At 49.0% G+C, this 15,766-nt stretch overlaps 2 protein-coding genes across 10 annotated transcripts in view; both read left to right on the forward strand.

Moving 5' to 3' along the window:
- Positions 1 to 4,243: 4,243 nt before the first annotated feature.
- On the forward strand, positions 4,244 to 5,960 carry UTP3 (UTP3 small subunit processome component). The gene has a single exon (XM_012573233.5). It carries the CDS (start codon positions 4,305 to 4,307, stop codon positions 5,895 to 5,897), a length of 1,593 nt encoding a protein of 530 aa, XP_012428687.5. The 5' UTR covers positions 4,244 to 4,304; the 3' UTR covers positions 5,898 to 5,960.
- A 3,078-nt stretch (positions 5,961 to 9,038) lies between these two features.
- Positions 9,039 to 15,766, forward strand: part of RUFY3 (RUN and FYVE domain containing 3) — a 31,098-nt gene continuing 24,370 nt past the window's right edge. For 2 of the 9 annotated variants that reach the window (XM_030272189.4, XM_030272191.4), the window contains exon 1: positions 9,207 to 9,517. In XM_030272189.4, the coding sequence (XP_030128049.4) occupies positions 9,223 to 9,517 (295 nt within the window). In that variant the 5' untranslated portion in view covers positions 9,207 to 9,222. Of the gene's footprint in view, positions 9,079 to 9,206; positions 9,518 to 14,343; positions 15,167 to 15,766 lie in introns of those variants that run through there. The other 7 variants (XM_030272198.4, XM_030272199.4, XM_030272197.4 and 4 more) reach the window with 6 other exon arrangements.

Below are 15,766 nucleotides of genomic sequence, written 5' to 3' on the forward strand. Positions count from 1 at the left end.
GAGTCACAGCTGTGGCTCCTAATTTTGAGAAATTGGACTTTAAAATCCCTTGAGTCCTATACCACTTCAGGTTTAAAAATCAAAATCTTGTTTGGACAGCTGTCTTCAAACCTGAATTAAGGGCTGGACCTGCCCCCAGAGAGCCTGCAGTCAAAGCAGGAAAGGTGACAGGGCAGGGGTGAAAGAGGTACAGCCACTGCAGCTCTGCTCAGTGCATTGAGGAGTTCATCTTCTTGTGAATGGAAAAGGGACTCCATGGGATTTGTGGGGCCAGGTGCCAAGAGAACCCTGGGGTGTTGGGCATGCAGACTTTTCCTGGAGGAGGGTGGTACTGGAGAGAGCCTGGGATTTTTTTTTTTTTTTTTGGTCCCAGATTTGGGATCATTTGTGTAATTTCTGAAGAGCAAATGTAGCCTTTAATGGCCAGAGCTGTCTCTGTAGCATTTGCATATGTCTTGTACAGAAAAAGGCACATTTTCAGGGAAACCCCAGCTTAGCAAGGACCTGGTTGCTCTTGCTGGGCTTCTTCAAGAGGCTGAACTCTTCTGGCAATGCTCCCAAGCATCCTGACTACTGTCACCTTGCAGGATGTCTCCCTTTTCTAGACCCTGCTGGCTGGGTCCCTAAGGGCAGAACTGTTCCAAGTCCCTGGTTGTGTGCCCTGAGCTTTTTCCTCAAGCACAAACCCCTCACCCTGCAGCTGCATGATGCAATGAGCTTTCAGGTTACATCAGCAGTGCTCGTGTGCAAGGGGAGCTTGGGACTTGGCAGGGGATGATGGGGGGTCACAGCTAACTCCTTGCAGGGCATTGGGTTCTTCCACAGTTCTTTACAAACCTTGTGCTCTCGTTAGGGATCTGTCTGTAGCAAAGCAAAGATGTGGGGTTGTTTCCTTTCTCCATCCCAGAAGGCATTGCTAACTGTTTTATGCAGCCCTCTCTCTGAGACAGGGGCAAGATGTTCCCTTGTGCCCCATTTTTGGCAGGAAGTAAAAAATTGACCTGGCTCACTAGTGCTGGTAGGGATGTCTGTCTAAAGTACTGTTTGTTTTGATCGCCCTTTTTTGTAAGAATTTTGCTAGAATTATAAAAAAAGGGAGGATGCCAGCACCAGGATAGACAACAAGCAAGGCAGGCTGGTGCTGATCTGTTTTGCCCAGCTGCAATAACAAAAACACAGCACTGGGAACATGCAAGGAGAGTATTTTCAAATGTCAGGGCAGAGACTGAGCAGAATTCTAGCTGTGTCTTTCTGTTCACTTTGGTGGTTTTCCCTTGCTGTTGGTGCTCAGCATATCTGGATTTCAGTTGCTAAATCTACACATGTGTTTGCAGTCCCTTGGTGTGGATATGATGACATGAGAGCTATTTCCAGTCCCTTCGGCCACCTGCATGTCTCTGGGGATTTCTAACTAGATCTTGAGAGGAAGATTTATGCTCTGTACTGTTATTTTTATGGATTACTGCTGTTTTAATGGATGACTTCTGGAATTTTATCTGGGTGAGCAGGCATTTGGCAATGGGCTGCATTGGGAGCTGGACTCCCAGCCTCCCTGCAGGGCAGAGGCTAGAGGTGGAATAACTCAGAATTGGAAAAGAAATGGGAACCAGCCCTGTGGTTTCAGTCTCAATTCACATAGCCTGTGCTTCCTGTTGCCCTCGGACATGCTGAACCAGGATTTTTCAGATAAGAAGCTGGGCAGGTGACTGAGTGAAGTGGGGTGAAATTGTTGTTGCTTTGCTGGGAGAGTTGGACAGCACCAAGGCACAGAACCTCTCTCTCCACAAAACACACCATCCACGAGCAGTCTGCCCTGTGCTTCTCCTTGCTCCTCCTTTCTCACTTGGAAGCCAACAGAATGGTGCATCTAAACAGACCAGCAGCAGTTCCTGATTGTTGTCTTGGTAGCAGTGAATTCCATGATGTTTACAGCAAACTGGTTTGTCTTGAGCAGCTCCTGGTTGACTGGATCAACTAACTCATGCTGGAGATCATCTCCAGCTTCACCAGAAGTGGCTGATGTTTTCACTAAGTCCTGGAAAAGGTTTGAATAGACACAGATTGTTTCCTGCTCTTGGAAATTAACTTTGGGAGACACGTCAATTCCATTTAAATCCAAGAGAGTCCAAGTGGAAGTTAGTATGCAGATTTTTCAAAGGGCAGACTTGATTAGGACACTTAAGATGGAAACTCTCAAACTCTCAAGGTCAGGGACGTGAGAAAGGCCTGGGTTTCTCTAAGTCACAGCTGCAAAAGTTACCTGGAATTTTAGGCTGGCAGGATCTGGCTGCAGATGTCTCTGCGTGGATTCACACAAAAAGCCAGCAGGACTGAGCAGCCACCTGATGAGGCTATTCTTTGTCCTCAAAGACAGTTGTCTTTAGTGGTCAAGTATCAAGTGAGGCTTTACACCAAGGTATAGCCAACAAATGTAGTGGATGCTGTCTCCAGATCCAAGTTATTCTTGTTGCTCTTTCTTCTACAGGCCTGTATCCAGCAAGGTGATGGCTGAAAACTGGCGGGGACTGATTTGGAAAAGCGGCCTGAGGCAAAAACTGTGTTTGTGCAAGCAAGCTTTGATCCAGAGGTGACTATGTGAAGAGGCTAAGTGTCTCAGAAAGTCAAAACTGAGACTTGTTTGCCAACAGAGAGATCAGGATCCAAATGAATCACCAAAAAGTGAGTAAAGCACCGCACTCTGTTTCAGCTAATTTGAATATCTGTTTGACCTGGGTTTTTTTCTACAAAAGGGTGGACAGGAGCATTTATAAATACACCTGCACCTGTTCTGTGGTGAGAGAAAAGCCCCTGCACTTGTACACAGAACTGCTCTTGCTGGGAAGTGTGCATGCCTGATTTATCAGGCTCTGGGTTTCTCTTGGACTACACTAACTCCTGTGTCTCATTACTCTGTTCTTGTGACAGGGCTGCCTGCAGCTCATAAAAGCAGACTGGTTCCCTGTGTCTCAGTATTAATGTAATTTTCCCTTGGGAAGGGTGGGAGGCTGGGCTGGTGCTCTGCCGTGGCTGACAGACACACAAAAACACAAAGATGACAATGCAGAGGCGAGTAAGTACAGACTGCATTAAAAGCCCTTCTAGGGAGGGGTCCCCAGGTGTTGAAACATAAGAATTGCTCCTTTTCTGGGATGCACGGGATAGAGTCAAGGAGTGCAGAGATGATGAAGCAGCAGCTGTCGAGCTGTGCAGCCTGAAGCTGCCTGTATCCCTATAGAAGTGCGATTCGGTGACGGGAAAGCTCAGGAGAGGTCATGTGTAAACCTCGGAGGCGTCCACGGAGCTTTGAAAATACTTGTGCTTCCCTCCGAGTTTGATCTGGTCCTAGAGAACTGGGTACCAAGTTTTGGTTACAAGGGGACAGCTGTCAGGTGTGTTTTCCATCTGGTTTTTTTTTGTTGCCATAAGATGACCGCACAGACAACAGCTGTACTGGCTGGACTTACAGAGGAAGAAAAAACCCCAAGGAGGAAACAAAAGGCTTTTTTTTTCTCTTGTCACGTGGCATCATGTTGGAATCCATAGGTATTGATGATTCTGAGATTGTAAAAAGTCTGTCTTTCTGCCCCGTTGCCAAAGAAGAAGCCATAATTCGTCTGTGCTGTTTTCCAGGTTGTTTATTCTTGCTTATCTCTAACATGTTCTGCTGCCCTGCTGCAGCTCTGTCCTGCAGGGCAGCGTGTGGGGCTCTGCCCTCAGTGGGATGGTACAAACATTAAATACCAGAAACTACCTGTGCTGGATTTACAATAACGTGCCAATATCTGTCACCTACGTTGAACAGTGTGTCCCCAGCCTGAACCAACAGAAAAATGCCAACACTACAGTGAAACATGGAGGGCATGAAGAAGGAGGAAAAGGACAAGACACACCCAATTTCCTCCTTCTTGTCCCCTTTGGACCCCTAATGTGGAATCCTAAAATTTTACTTTTGCACCTGTGCCACACTTAATTATTACTCATATCAAACACTCAGAGCTGGTAATTCATCCTGTAAGACTGAAAACTCTTTTCCATGGACAGAGATCAGAGACAGTGTCTCTGGGGGCTCTGTACAGGGGGGTTCCTGCCGGGGTCCCAGGCCCTCCAGGGCAGCCAGAGGGAAGCTCTGGATTCCCACAGCATCATAGCTCGCTCTGACACGGCACCGCCCCGCGGGCTGCCCGGGGCGTTCCCCATTCTCCCCGGGGCGTGCCCACTCTCCGGGCCGGAGCAGGAAGGGCTCGGAGCGAGCGGAAGGGACGCGGCGGAAGGGGAAGCGCGGCGGCGGCGGCGGCGGTGCAGCCATGCGGACCCGGCGCGGCACCGTCCTGCGGCCCCGGGCCCAGCCCAACGATGAACCCGCCGATAACCCCGCCGAGGTGCCCGGCGGCCGCGCCGGCCCCGAGGAGCTGGCGGACGATGTGGAGCGCTTCCACGAGGAGCGGTTCCGCGCCGTGATGGCCGCCCTGGACAGCGGCGACGAGGCCGGGGACGAAGAGGAGGAGGAGGAGGAGGTGCTGGGTCTGCAGGTGCCCGAGGACAGCGAGGAGGAGGAGGAGGATGAGGATGAGGAGGAGGAGACGCAGGAGCGGAATCCTTTTGTGGAGTACAGCGCAGAGGAAGATGATGGAGAAGATGAAGAAGGTGAGGAAGATGAGAATGATATTGAAGATGGAGAGGAGGAAGGAGGTGAGGAAGATGAAAATGATGTTGAGGATGAAGAGGGGGACCTGTCCATGGAAAGTGACTTGGAGGAGCGCCATCCCGAAGCCAAGATACCCCATGAGCTCTCCTGGGGCCAGCACAAGCAGCTCTACTATGACACGGACTATGGGAATGATGCCCAGGCCAAGGGCAAGCGGAGCCAGCAAGAAATCGATGCTGAGGAGGAGGAAGAGGAGCAGGAGGCTCAAGTCATCCAGAGACGGTTGGTGCGGGATTTGGGGGAGGATGATTATGGTCTGGACATGATCCAGGGCTACCTGGCTAAGCAGCAGAAAGGCCATGATAGCAAGGGGCAGAAAATTGATAAGGATCTGCAGGCCCTTTCCAAGAAGGAGCAGCTGAAGCTGCTGAAGCAGGAGTCCCCAGAACTCCTGCAGCTGATGGAGGACTTTGAGGTGAAGCTCATGGAGATCAAGGATGAGCTGCACCCACTGCTGCAAATGGTCAGAGATGGCACTATCCCCCAGGGGAAGGGCAGTCGCTATTTGCAGACCAAGTATCATCTCTACCTGAACTACTGTGCCAATATCAGTTTCTATCTGGTTCTCAAGTCCAAGAGGATGCCAGTTCATAGTCACCCAGTCATTGAACGGCTGGTGGAGTACAGAAATATCATCAACGACCTCGCTGTCATAGACCAAAAGCTTTCCCCACAGGTTCGTATGCTTCTGAGGAACTACTATGACAAAAAGGAAGAGAAGCTACGGAAGGAAAACAAATTTTCAGTTTTTCTCACCATGAATGGCACCAAAAACAAACCTAAACGTGCCTCTGTGCCTGTTAATGGCCAGGCTGCTGCTGACGAGTCGTCGGATGAGTCAGAGCTGGATGAGGAAGCGGCCCTAAAATACTACAAAATGATGGAGGAGAAGCTGGCACTCAAGAGGAAGAGAACTGGAGATGAAGATGTGCTTGAAGAAGCAGCAGTGTCAGAAGGAGAGGATCCCAATAAAAAGAGAGGGGTTACCTATCAGATGATCAAGAACAAAGGCCTCACGCCCAAGAGGAGGAAGATCGACCGCAACCCCCGGGTCAAGCATCGGGAGAAATTCCGGCGAGCCAAAATCCGCCGCAAGGGCCAGGTCCGCGAGGTCCGGAGGGAGCTGCACAGATATGACGGGGAACACTCTGGCATTCGGGCCGGGGTTAAGAAAAGCAGGAAGCTTAAGTGAAAGTCATCTTTTTGTAAGAGCTGCAAGTAGCAGTACTGAGTCCAATAAAAATTTTATACACGGTGTTGTGGGGTTTGTTCTTAAGGAAGGTGGGTGGTATTTGGTTTTTCAGAAGGTGCCATCTCCAAGCGGCACAGGGCCCTTTGCACACCTTACCCATATCTGAAGGTTTTTTTCTCTGTTGTGATGCTGTTGTGTTTCCCTAAACAGGAAGCCTTGAGAGTTTGCAGGGAAAGTATCAGGCAAAAGGAATTAAATGGGACTGGTGGGGAGATGGGGTTGGATGGATGGACCTCTTGAGGGTGGGTTGGGAAAGGGGTTCAGCAGCTGCCACTGGCCTACTCTATTTTGCTTCTAGTCCTGGTCCATCCTGTTCCTGCGTTGAGCTGCACAGACTTGTTTAATAGTAGTTAATTTTTGTTCTGATTAACACCTTTGTTAGCACTTAAAAAGTATGGGTATTTCTTTTAAATTACTTTCTCACATGGTCTGAAATACTGTTTCCCTTCCTGAATTCAGTGAGAAGCAAAACTAGGACTTGTCTAGATTTTATAACCATATGTGTGATTAGCCATATTAACTTCTCCTATGATAAATATTAAATGTTGTCTGCTGCTACAGGACTAAGTATCATTGCTGCAGGACCACCTTACAGATGGCGAAGGTGTTATGGGCAGGTAAACTCTGAGGGTGTTGTGGTTACTCCCATGCTTTTTGGTGTGGGTAAATGCATTTTAACCCCACACTGAAGTGCTTGCCAGGAGCTGATTATGAGTGATCAGGTCCAATCCGGGCTGTGAAGGAGTGAGTAATAATTTTTCTGAAGTTTGACAAAAACTGTCTCAGGTAGAACCTGAGCTTGTATTTGGGACAGGTTTCAGGGAGCCCATGCCTTGGTTTGTGTACCATACCATCTGAAAGGTATTTGTTTTCCATAAAAAATTATTTCAGGAGAGTATTTGCTTTATTTAGTACTATGATTGCATCTCATGAGGGTGTTTTGTGTGTGTGATGGTCATGGGGAAGCTGAGACAAGTGTGTGCTCTTGATCCAGTGGCAGGCCAGGTTCTGTAATACAAGCATGTAGGTGCTCTGAAAGTGAAATGTGTTTTGTGGGGCTCCTGTGTAAACCTTAACACCCCAGGCCTGTTTCTACCAGGAACACACTGTTCACTGCTGGCTGGAGAATAGCTTAAGCTGGACAGATGGGAACAGTCCTGTCTCGGAGGCACTGAACTGCCCTTACTATGAGCAACTCCTTCCCAGGTCAGCTGCTCCTTCCCAGGCAGGAGGGTTTCAGCCTTGCTGAGGTGGGAAGCACAATTTCCCCACCTTTAACTCCCCACTGGGATCATGATTGGAGACTGCCTCTGATAAAGGTGAACTATGCTCTGGAGGCTCTGCCAAGAGGTCAGTCTGGGGTAAGATGCTGGGCAAAAAAAGCAGCTTAGGTGTTTTTTCTGGGGAGGGATGGTATTGTGTAACAGGCATCACAAAATAGCCAGCAGTGTTGCTCCCTGATCTCATTACTTCAGAACCTGCTTGTGCATGTTTCACACTTGATGCAAAAATGAAGAGCTGTCTTTCATGGGCCTGGCTTTGTGCTTCCTTGGGCAGCTGGCAAGCACAAATCGGGTGACTTGTAATTGAGCAGTAAATAATACAACAAATTGGTGTGGCCTTACAGACACATTCCCCAGCAGCTCTGTGATTAGGCTGAAGGCCGGAGAGAAACACTGCTGGCAGATGGCAGCTGCTGGGTTAATGAAGATTAACCAGGCATTATGTCCACTTGATTAGTTCAGAGACTGGACAAAGCCATAAACATAATTCCCATATGCTTTTATGTATGGCTGATCACGGGAATGCTGTGATTATTAATGCTGTGGGAGGGGGGGACCCTGTACAGTGTGTCTAGGAATTACTTGGAGTAATGTTTTGTGCTGAAGGGAAATTCGTGGTGGTGAACAGGTTTTGAAAATCCCTATGAAAATGGGCATGTGAAATCAGGCAAGGACCACAGGTAATCAGGAAAAGAAGCAAGGAGTGGATCAAAATCCTGGTTAATGCTGCTTTTTCCCTTTTCCAGTACTGCTTCTGGAGAAGGTGCTGACACTGCCAAGAAATGCTTCAGCCATGAGATGGCACTTGTCCTTGCCAGGGTCCTGCTTGGAGAGGACTGGCAGCCTCAGCAGCACCTAAAGCAGGGGGACACACCTCAGGTAACAGCTTTGTCTCACCTCTGTCACCCTCACAGCAATGGAAGGGCCTGCCCTGGGTCCTTTCCACTCGCTCCCTTGGAGCACAGTAATTCAAAGGACAGTCAGTCCTGCCACATCTGCACATAAATGATTCATATTTAAACTGACATAGGCAAAGTGTAGAAAGCTTCAAGGTATGGGCTATTCCTTTGTTTTTCTGCACTTGGAAGACAATCATTGGAGGGTAATGAGCATACAGAGTAAGACTGACTGCCTTTGGAAGCTTGGGCAAAAATGTACTGTAGTAGAGAGGGGCATAATGCTTTCTGCATCACAACCTGAAATTTCTATGTATACAGGGCAAGGAAAATAATACTGAATAACTCACATGGAAATACATTTCCTGCTGCCTTAGATTTTTGTCAAGGTTTTTCCAGCTGTGTGGGTTTTCCTAGCTGTGTTCCATAATGTTCCATCACACACATGGTTTTGTTTTACTCGTTAGCATGTAGAAATTCCAACATTCAGCTGTAATATTTATAAAGTGGATTAAAGCATCTGTTCAATTAGTTGCAACATGTTGCATGACTTGGGGCAGTGCTGAGAAATCAGTCTCCCGGAATCAGTAGCCTTTACAGCTTTACACTTGCCATTTTAATGTGAGAGTTTGAAAGAAACAGCACTGTGTTTTAGCTTAACTCAAGTGCATGGAAGTTAGGGTGTTCTTTAAAAATGGGCAGATTTATGTGCATCCTGCCTGCTGACAGCACCACAGCCCACATTAATTACCTTGTCTTCTGGAAAAATGTCCCAAGTGAAATTCCCAGTAGTACGCTATATTTAGCAGTTTTAATACTAAAGAATATGCTTGGACTTTGTGTCCCCTTTTGTCCCGGGATCTCCAAACGCTGCTGTCCATGAGCTCTCACGCGGGGAAAGCCGAGAAGAGGCAGAGATGGTGCCCCGGCTTTGCTTGACAGGTGAGAGCTCCGCACCACCCGAGGTGGGGCGGCTGTCACCGGCCGGGGCGAGGCGCTCCCCGGCGGTGCGGGGGGAGCTCCGGGGGCGGGGGCTGTGGCGGCCGCGGCGCTTCCCGGCCGGGGCGGGGCGGGGCTGGGGCGGCGATGGCGGAGGCGGAGCGGGCAGCGCCGCCGCCGCTGGCGGAAAGTTCCCGGGACGGGGCCGAAGCGGAGCTGTCCCCCGGCATGGAGCGGCGGCCCGAGCCCGAGGAGGCGGCGGCAGCAGCGGAGGAGGAGGAGGAGGAGGCGCGCCCTGCCTCGCCGCCGTTCTTCCTCCTCTACCCCGGCCATGGAGGCGGCGCCGCGGCCGCGCAGCCCGGGCTGTGGAGACCCCCGGCGCCCCGCGGCGGGGCCGCGCTGCCCGTGCTGGTGCTGAGCTACCCGGGGCCGGACGGAGCCCGTGAGTACGACCGGGCTGCTCCCGGGCCGGGAGCCTCCCTCGAGGCGGGGCGGGCGGCGGGGTGGGGGTCCCCGGGCGCCGCTCCCCTCCCGGAGTGCCTCTGCCCCGAGCGCTCCGCCCGGGCGGCTTGCGGCTCTCGGGGCGCCCGCCCCAAAGCTGCCCCTGCCCCGCTGGGCTCCCAGCGCCGGGAAGGGCGGTGGGGCTGGGAAGGAGGCGGTCGGGGGAGGGATGTGAGCCGTGCTGGCCCAGCAGCTCAGCAAAAGCAGCCCCACAGAGAGAGAGCCCCTTTGAGGAGCATCGGTGCCGCCCTTGGAAATCCAACAGGCTGTCCTGGACACGCGGGCTGTAGTTTAGGGGATGGGGAGCACCCTCTCACGCTTCCTCCTGGTGTTGGTGCGGAGAACAAATCCGTGGTGAGGGCACTGCACGCTGGAGACCAGAAGAGGCTGAAGTGCATCGCTGTGTGGGGCATGTTGGGTGGCAAATAACGTTGTCCTTTGTAAGATTCTTTATGATGTTCTCGTGGTGTATTTGTGGAAGCTGGAGTACTCTGAAGTACTTGGGGGTGTTTTAAAATCAAATAAGTACACACATGGGTACATATAGAAGAGATCTCTCTTCTATCCACCCTAAAAATAACCAGCAGCTTCATCCTCTGGGTTGCTGCAAGAGTGTGTGTGACTGAGCTTTTGGCCTTTGCTTTGTCACCTCCTGTCCCAGGTGAGCATTCACTCACTCAGGAGCTGATTTGTTTGGGCTGAGTATCTGGGTTTTTTTCTCCTTTGGAAACTGATGTACTTGAAGGCATTACTCAGCAGAGCTAGAATCAGTGAGGTAAGAAGTCCATGTCTGTAATGCCAAGAGGAGGTGAAATGCCCTGACTTTGCTCTGAGCTCTGTGAAGGACTGTCTGTGACTGCCAACTTATGTCCCAAGTCCCTCTCTGCTGAATTGTTGCTTGAAATTACAGGCCCCTGTCAAAATCTTCAGTTTTACTTATAATTTTTCCCTAATCAGGAGATCTTTACCCATAGTAAACCCTCTGATGTGTATGCAAGGAATTGAGCTACTTCTGATAGAAGACTTACAGAAAAAATATTTCATCTTAGCTGTTCAAACTTCATGAGAAGCTCTTGTCTGGATGTGAGGAAACTGAAGCATTGAGATGAGCACATTTGTGCTCAGGGACTTAGTGGAGAAATTCAGTAGTTGAGCAATGCTTTATCCTGTGTCAGCTTTATTCTGCAGTGATTGTTCGTGTAAGCTTTGTGAAAACCCTTTACAAGATGCATATAAAAGTTCCCTTGTTTTTGTGAGCCATGGAGGTGGAGCTGCCTGTGTAGTTTTGAGTGTCACACAGCTCACTCAGGGCTGACTGATGCAGTGATAGTGTCTAAAGGGAGCAGAAATCAGCCTCTATTTGCATGGTGTCTTGGACTCTGTTTCTTCTGGGGCAAACTCTGTCAGTAAATCCCTTTTCCCCACCATCTCTTTTCTCTTGTTGTGGTTTTTTCCAGTTCTCACATTTCGAAGAGCATCTTTCATTTGTTCCCACAGAGCAGCAGGAGCAGTTATGTTGCAGTCTTAGGTGTTACAGGGAGGCAGTGGCCACTACACCAAAAAGTCAGTATTTCACAGTATTTTGGAGGTTTATTTCAAGTCTTTTTTTTCCTGTTACAACTCAATCCTTGAACTATTCTGTTGTATTCTCACCTGATTCCAAACGTCAGGTGAAGGCCAGAGTTGCTTAGGGAAGGAGACTGCAAAAGCTCTTAATGGCAGTAGCACCTGCCTGCTTGTTACAGGTGGTTCTAGACAGAAGGAGCAAGATGATGCACTTAAACATGCTGACCTGCAGCAAAACCTTAAAACAGAATAAAAGCAACTTGATTAGGCAGTCCTTAAAAAACCGCTAAACCAAAACCCAGACCTTTCCTTGTTCTCGCTGAAAACCTGCCCAACACCATGGTACTTGAAGTAGGCTTTTCCTTCCCTTTCCTTCAATTATAAGAGTTACTTCAATCCTTAAATAATATCTCAGTGTTTCACAGTATGGAAAGTTAAATTTGTGTGTCACTTCTTAATTAAGAAATTGTTACTATTTTTTTTAGTTGTTGAAGTTCTTTTTGCCCATTCCTGTTTGAGCTTGCAGGGTTGGGAGTAGCTGGTATTTGAGGTAATGTGCATATCTGTTCTGGCAGAGCAATCAGAAGCAGACTTTGCAATGTAGATGCTGTGTTGCTAATTTTATCTTTTTAGATTACATTCCATGTCAGAGATGGCTTTGTCCTTTTTGCTTTGCAATCTGTACATAGAAAGGGAGAAAACTTTCTCCTTGTGATGGAAGCACAGATTGCTCACAGGCTTTGAAAATAAAAGTGCACCCAAAGATGCTCCCTGGAGTCCTGAGGGTGATTTGGAAATTTGTTTGGGTTTCTTTGCGTAGATTGGTCTAATTCATTCAGCTTTGAAACTCAAAATACTTTGCAGTACAGCTGAGCTCCCAAATACTGGTGGGTGATGGAGTGCTTGGTGTTCAGGTGGTTGGTCTTAAAATTCCAGTGCAGTCAGTTCCTTAATCTTAAAAATGTGCTGGCAGACCCCTGCTGTGTTTTGCAATCTAGCCCAAGCCTCTAAGGGCTTGTGCCAAAGTGTAGCTCGCAGGAGGGTTTGTAGGACCAGTCAAGGCTGCCTGACGGGTTTGAGATGGAGAAAGAGGTTCATCCTGCACAACCTCCTCTGCATTTATCCGTGATTTCTGTCCATGACCATCCTGGAACCCTGATGGAGCCTTATCAGGTACCCTTGAGTTGCCTGGTGGTTGTATGAAAGGTTTTATGAAAACATTTTATTTGATATGTTTCTTTTGTTTCTTCATGAGATGCTTTGTTGCTTTTATCACTTTGGGGCACAGGATGGGGATAGAAGGTTTGTCTTGTGGTTTTCAGGTGGTGATTAAAAGGTAACAAGTCATCAGTTAAACAGTTAATATTTGGGGTTTTTTTGGGTTTTTTTGGTTTTTTTTTGTTTTTTTTTTGTTTTTTTTTTTTCATTTTTGGAAATAAGTAAAAGTTAAAGAACATTTTCCGTACTTTAAATATCTCTGTGGAGTACTTGCAGCAAGATCATTGCATAAAGGAGCCTGAAAATAGAACTCAGCTGGAAGGGGATTACTGGCTTCTGTTCTTTCTGCGTGTTCAAAGCGGACCAATGGAAGTTGAACGATTCCTGATTTTTTTAGCAGACCTTCCCTGGGATCCTGATGTGCGGGGCACTTGCCTGTGCTGAGTTCAGCTGAAGACCCGCGTTGTGAAATGGGAGCTTCAGGGTTACGCCCAGTGCTGTTGGTGTCTCTAATTGCTTTGAAAACAAAGAAATTAAACTGGTGAGATGTGTTGGATAATAGCTTGAGCAATAGCTTATGGTGCTTTGTTGATTCTAAAGGGTTTGTTTTGAGCGTGTGCCGTTTGTTTAGACCCTGTCCAAGGGTTAGCCAGGGCCAGCAGCTGTTCTTTAGCAGTTTGTAATGGCCACTTTCACTGTGTTTAGACTTTGGGGTGATGTGGTGTGGATGCTGCAGCTGGAGATTGTGACTGCTGAAAGGGTGTATAAATATACGAGTTAAGATGCTGTCAGCACGATTTATGAACTCTGTTCTCTTGGGGAGAAGAAACAAAAGTAATTCTTGTTTTCTGTGAAATAATTGCCCTTTGCGTCGCTGTCAGAACAGGCTGCATCGTGCTTGCTTGGGTTTGGCCTAATGGGGAAAGAGTTGCTGAGTCAAAATGTACTGCACTAAGCAGGAAATTTTCACCAAAAGTAGCTGCTTCCTCTCAACAGTCAGAAATAGCAGCTCTTAATCCTCTTGCCCAGCTTTATGAGGCATGTACATGATGGGTGCCGTTTTTTTTCTGAAAGCTATACGCATTAGCATGCTGAATTCTGTATCCAACATTCTGTTTTGGCATTTCACATGCCCAAGAAACAGATGTACATCCCTCTGAATATTTCTTAGGGGAACAAAAAGCAGGGACAGTAATCAAGGTCCCGTACATTGACCACTTGTTCTGGTGACAGCCTTCTCCAAGGCTGACTCTCCATCCATTTCAAATGGATATTTTACATCTGCTCTCCTCAAATATATTGGAGCCACAGAGGAATGAAGTCGGATAGGCTCATTTATTGGTGCCTGATAGCGTTGTTGAAGTGGGTGGTGACACTATAGCCACCCTGGGAATGAGAAGCCTGTCTGGCGACTTGGGATCTGTTGTCCCCCAGCATCAGGACCATGTTGCTTGGGGCACAGGTGAGGTTCAGCCAGCTAGGAAGGGACAGGGAATATTATTATATTCTTGTTTAGAACCTGAAAGCCTGTTTCTCTTCCTGCTGAGAGACAAGATTTCTTTGTCAGCCTCATGTGAGCAGCACAATTTTCAGGGGAGATTTTTCAATTATAAGATTGGGTCACAGTGTTTGTGTTGTTCTCCTTTATTGTCCTTCCATGTGCACATGCCCTGCTGAAAGAGCTTCATCCTCAGTCACTGGAGTGCTTAGAGCCAGATCATTTTTCCCTCCTGTTACCCTGAGACAATAAATCCATCCTAACATTTTTTGTACATGGGAAATTCTAGCTCCAAGGTGCCCCCTGAGAAGGTGGCACAGCGAATAAAACGCAGACTGCGCCTCGCACACCTCCCGCGGAAACAAAGGTGCCGATTGAATTCGTGTAGCGGCATGCAGGGATGCGAGCGGAATACAAATGTGCCTTTGTATTGCTGGCGCTGCTCCTTTGTATTCCGGGGGCGATGGATGGGGGGTGCGGCGGAGCTCCGCTCGCTCCCAAGCGGGCTGGCACAGGAGCTGCTGTGCCGAGGAGCGCCTGACTGCCGGCCCCGCATCAGCAGCGTCTCGGCAGCATCCTGGGAATCGCAGGCGATCACATGAGCCTGGATTTCCAGCTCAGTTCATTAAGTCAGCCATTTTGGTCGCCACCCTGCTCCCTGCGCACAGCCAATCCCGGCGGCACTCGCTGCCCGGGCTGCGCCGGGAGACGGGAGCCGCGCTCGGATCTCGGCACGCCGGGACGCTGCCTCTCCGCTCGTCCTTTGTTTTTTGCTGGGCTCATCAACTGAGGAAGACACTATTTTTTTGCTTCTGCCGGCTCTTTTATTTTTTTTCCTTTTTTAAAATTTTTTTTTATATTTTTACATGTTTTTCCCTGCTGCCTCTGGTGGAGAAGCCAGGTTTTCTGTGGATGCTGAGGATCACTAGCCTTTAGCATAGCTGGAGACGACGGCAGGCGAGAAGGAGCAGCGTTTTTACCTTGCTTGATCTATGAAAAGGCCAGAGCAGCCTCTGTGATCCTGAGCAATCTGTCCTTTAATCGCAAGGTATTTCTGATTTTCTTCTTCAGGAAGGTTTTGTTTTTAGTCCTTATTTTGCCCCCGTTGTTGTTGTACCAGCTGAGTCATCATGTCTGCTCTGACGCCTCAAAGCGACATGCCAACCCCCACCACAGACAAGATCACTCAGGCTGCCATGGAGACCATCTATCTTTGCAAATTCCGCGTGTCGATGGATGGAGAGTGGCTGTGCTTGCGGGAGCTGGATGACATCTCGCTGACACCCGACCCCGAGCCTACCCACGAAGGTACGGTCCGGCCGTGCCCCGGGAGCCGCGGGCCGGCTTTGTTCCGCCGCTGGGGAGGGCGCGTCTCCGGCTCCACATGCTCGCGTCCTGCCTGCGGAGCCTGGACAGCCGTGGGCAGATCGGAAAGACAATTTGCTGCTTCACATTGCCCTCCGAATTTGTAAGCCAGCCCTTGAAGGCAGATTGGTGACCAACTGTCTTTTTAGCTGCATCAGGTTTGCGTATCTCAGGAAGGATGAAAAGCGGGAACATTTAATCACGATTTGCCCTTAAACCGGGGCTGATAGCTCTGTTAGTGAGCAGCCAGCTGGTACCGGGGGAGCACAGTGGCAGCACCGCAGCGTGTGCGTGGTCGTGGGGAGTTTTTGGAAAGCCCCAGCGATTACGCAGCGATGCCCGCTGTCAGGTGACGATGCCATCACGGTGCCCCTGCTTGCCTCTGATGAGCGTGCTGCTGTTTGTAATGGCTTGGAAGCCTGAAATGTGGGGATGTATCACATCTTGCTTCCCCCTGGAAAAAGGATTTGTCATCTGGGTTCATAAACAGTTTAATAGCAGGACGAGGATTGAATGGTCTGAGTACTAAAAGCACGAGAGGAC

This window comes from Taeniopygia guttata, chromosome 4 (assembly GCF_048771995.1).
Source record: "Taeniopygia guttata chromosome 4, bTaeGut7.mat, whole genome shotgun sequence".
Classification (NCBI taxonomy): Eukaryota; Metazoa; Chordata; class Aves; order Passeriformes; family Estrildidae; genus Taeniopygia; species Taeniopygia guttata.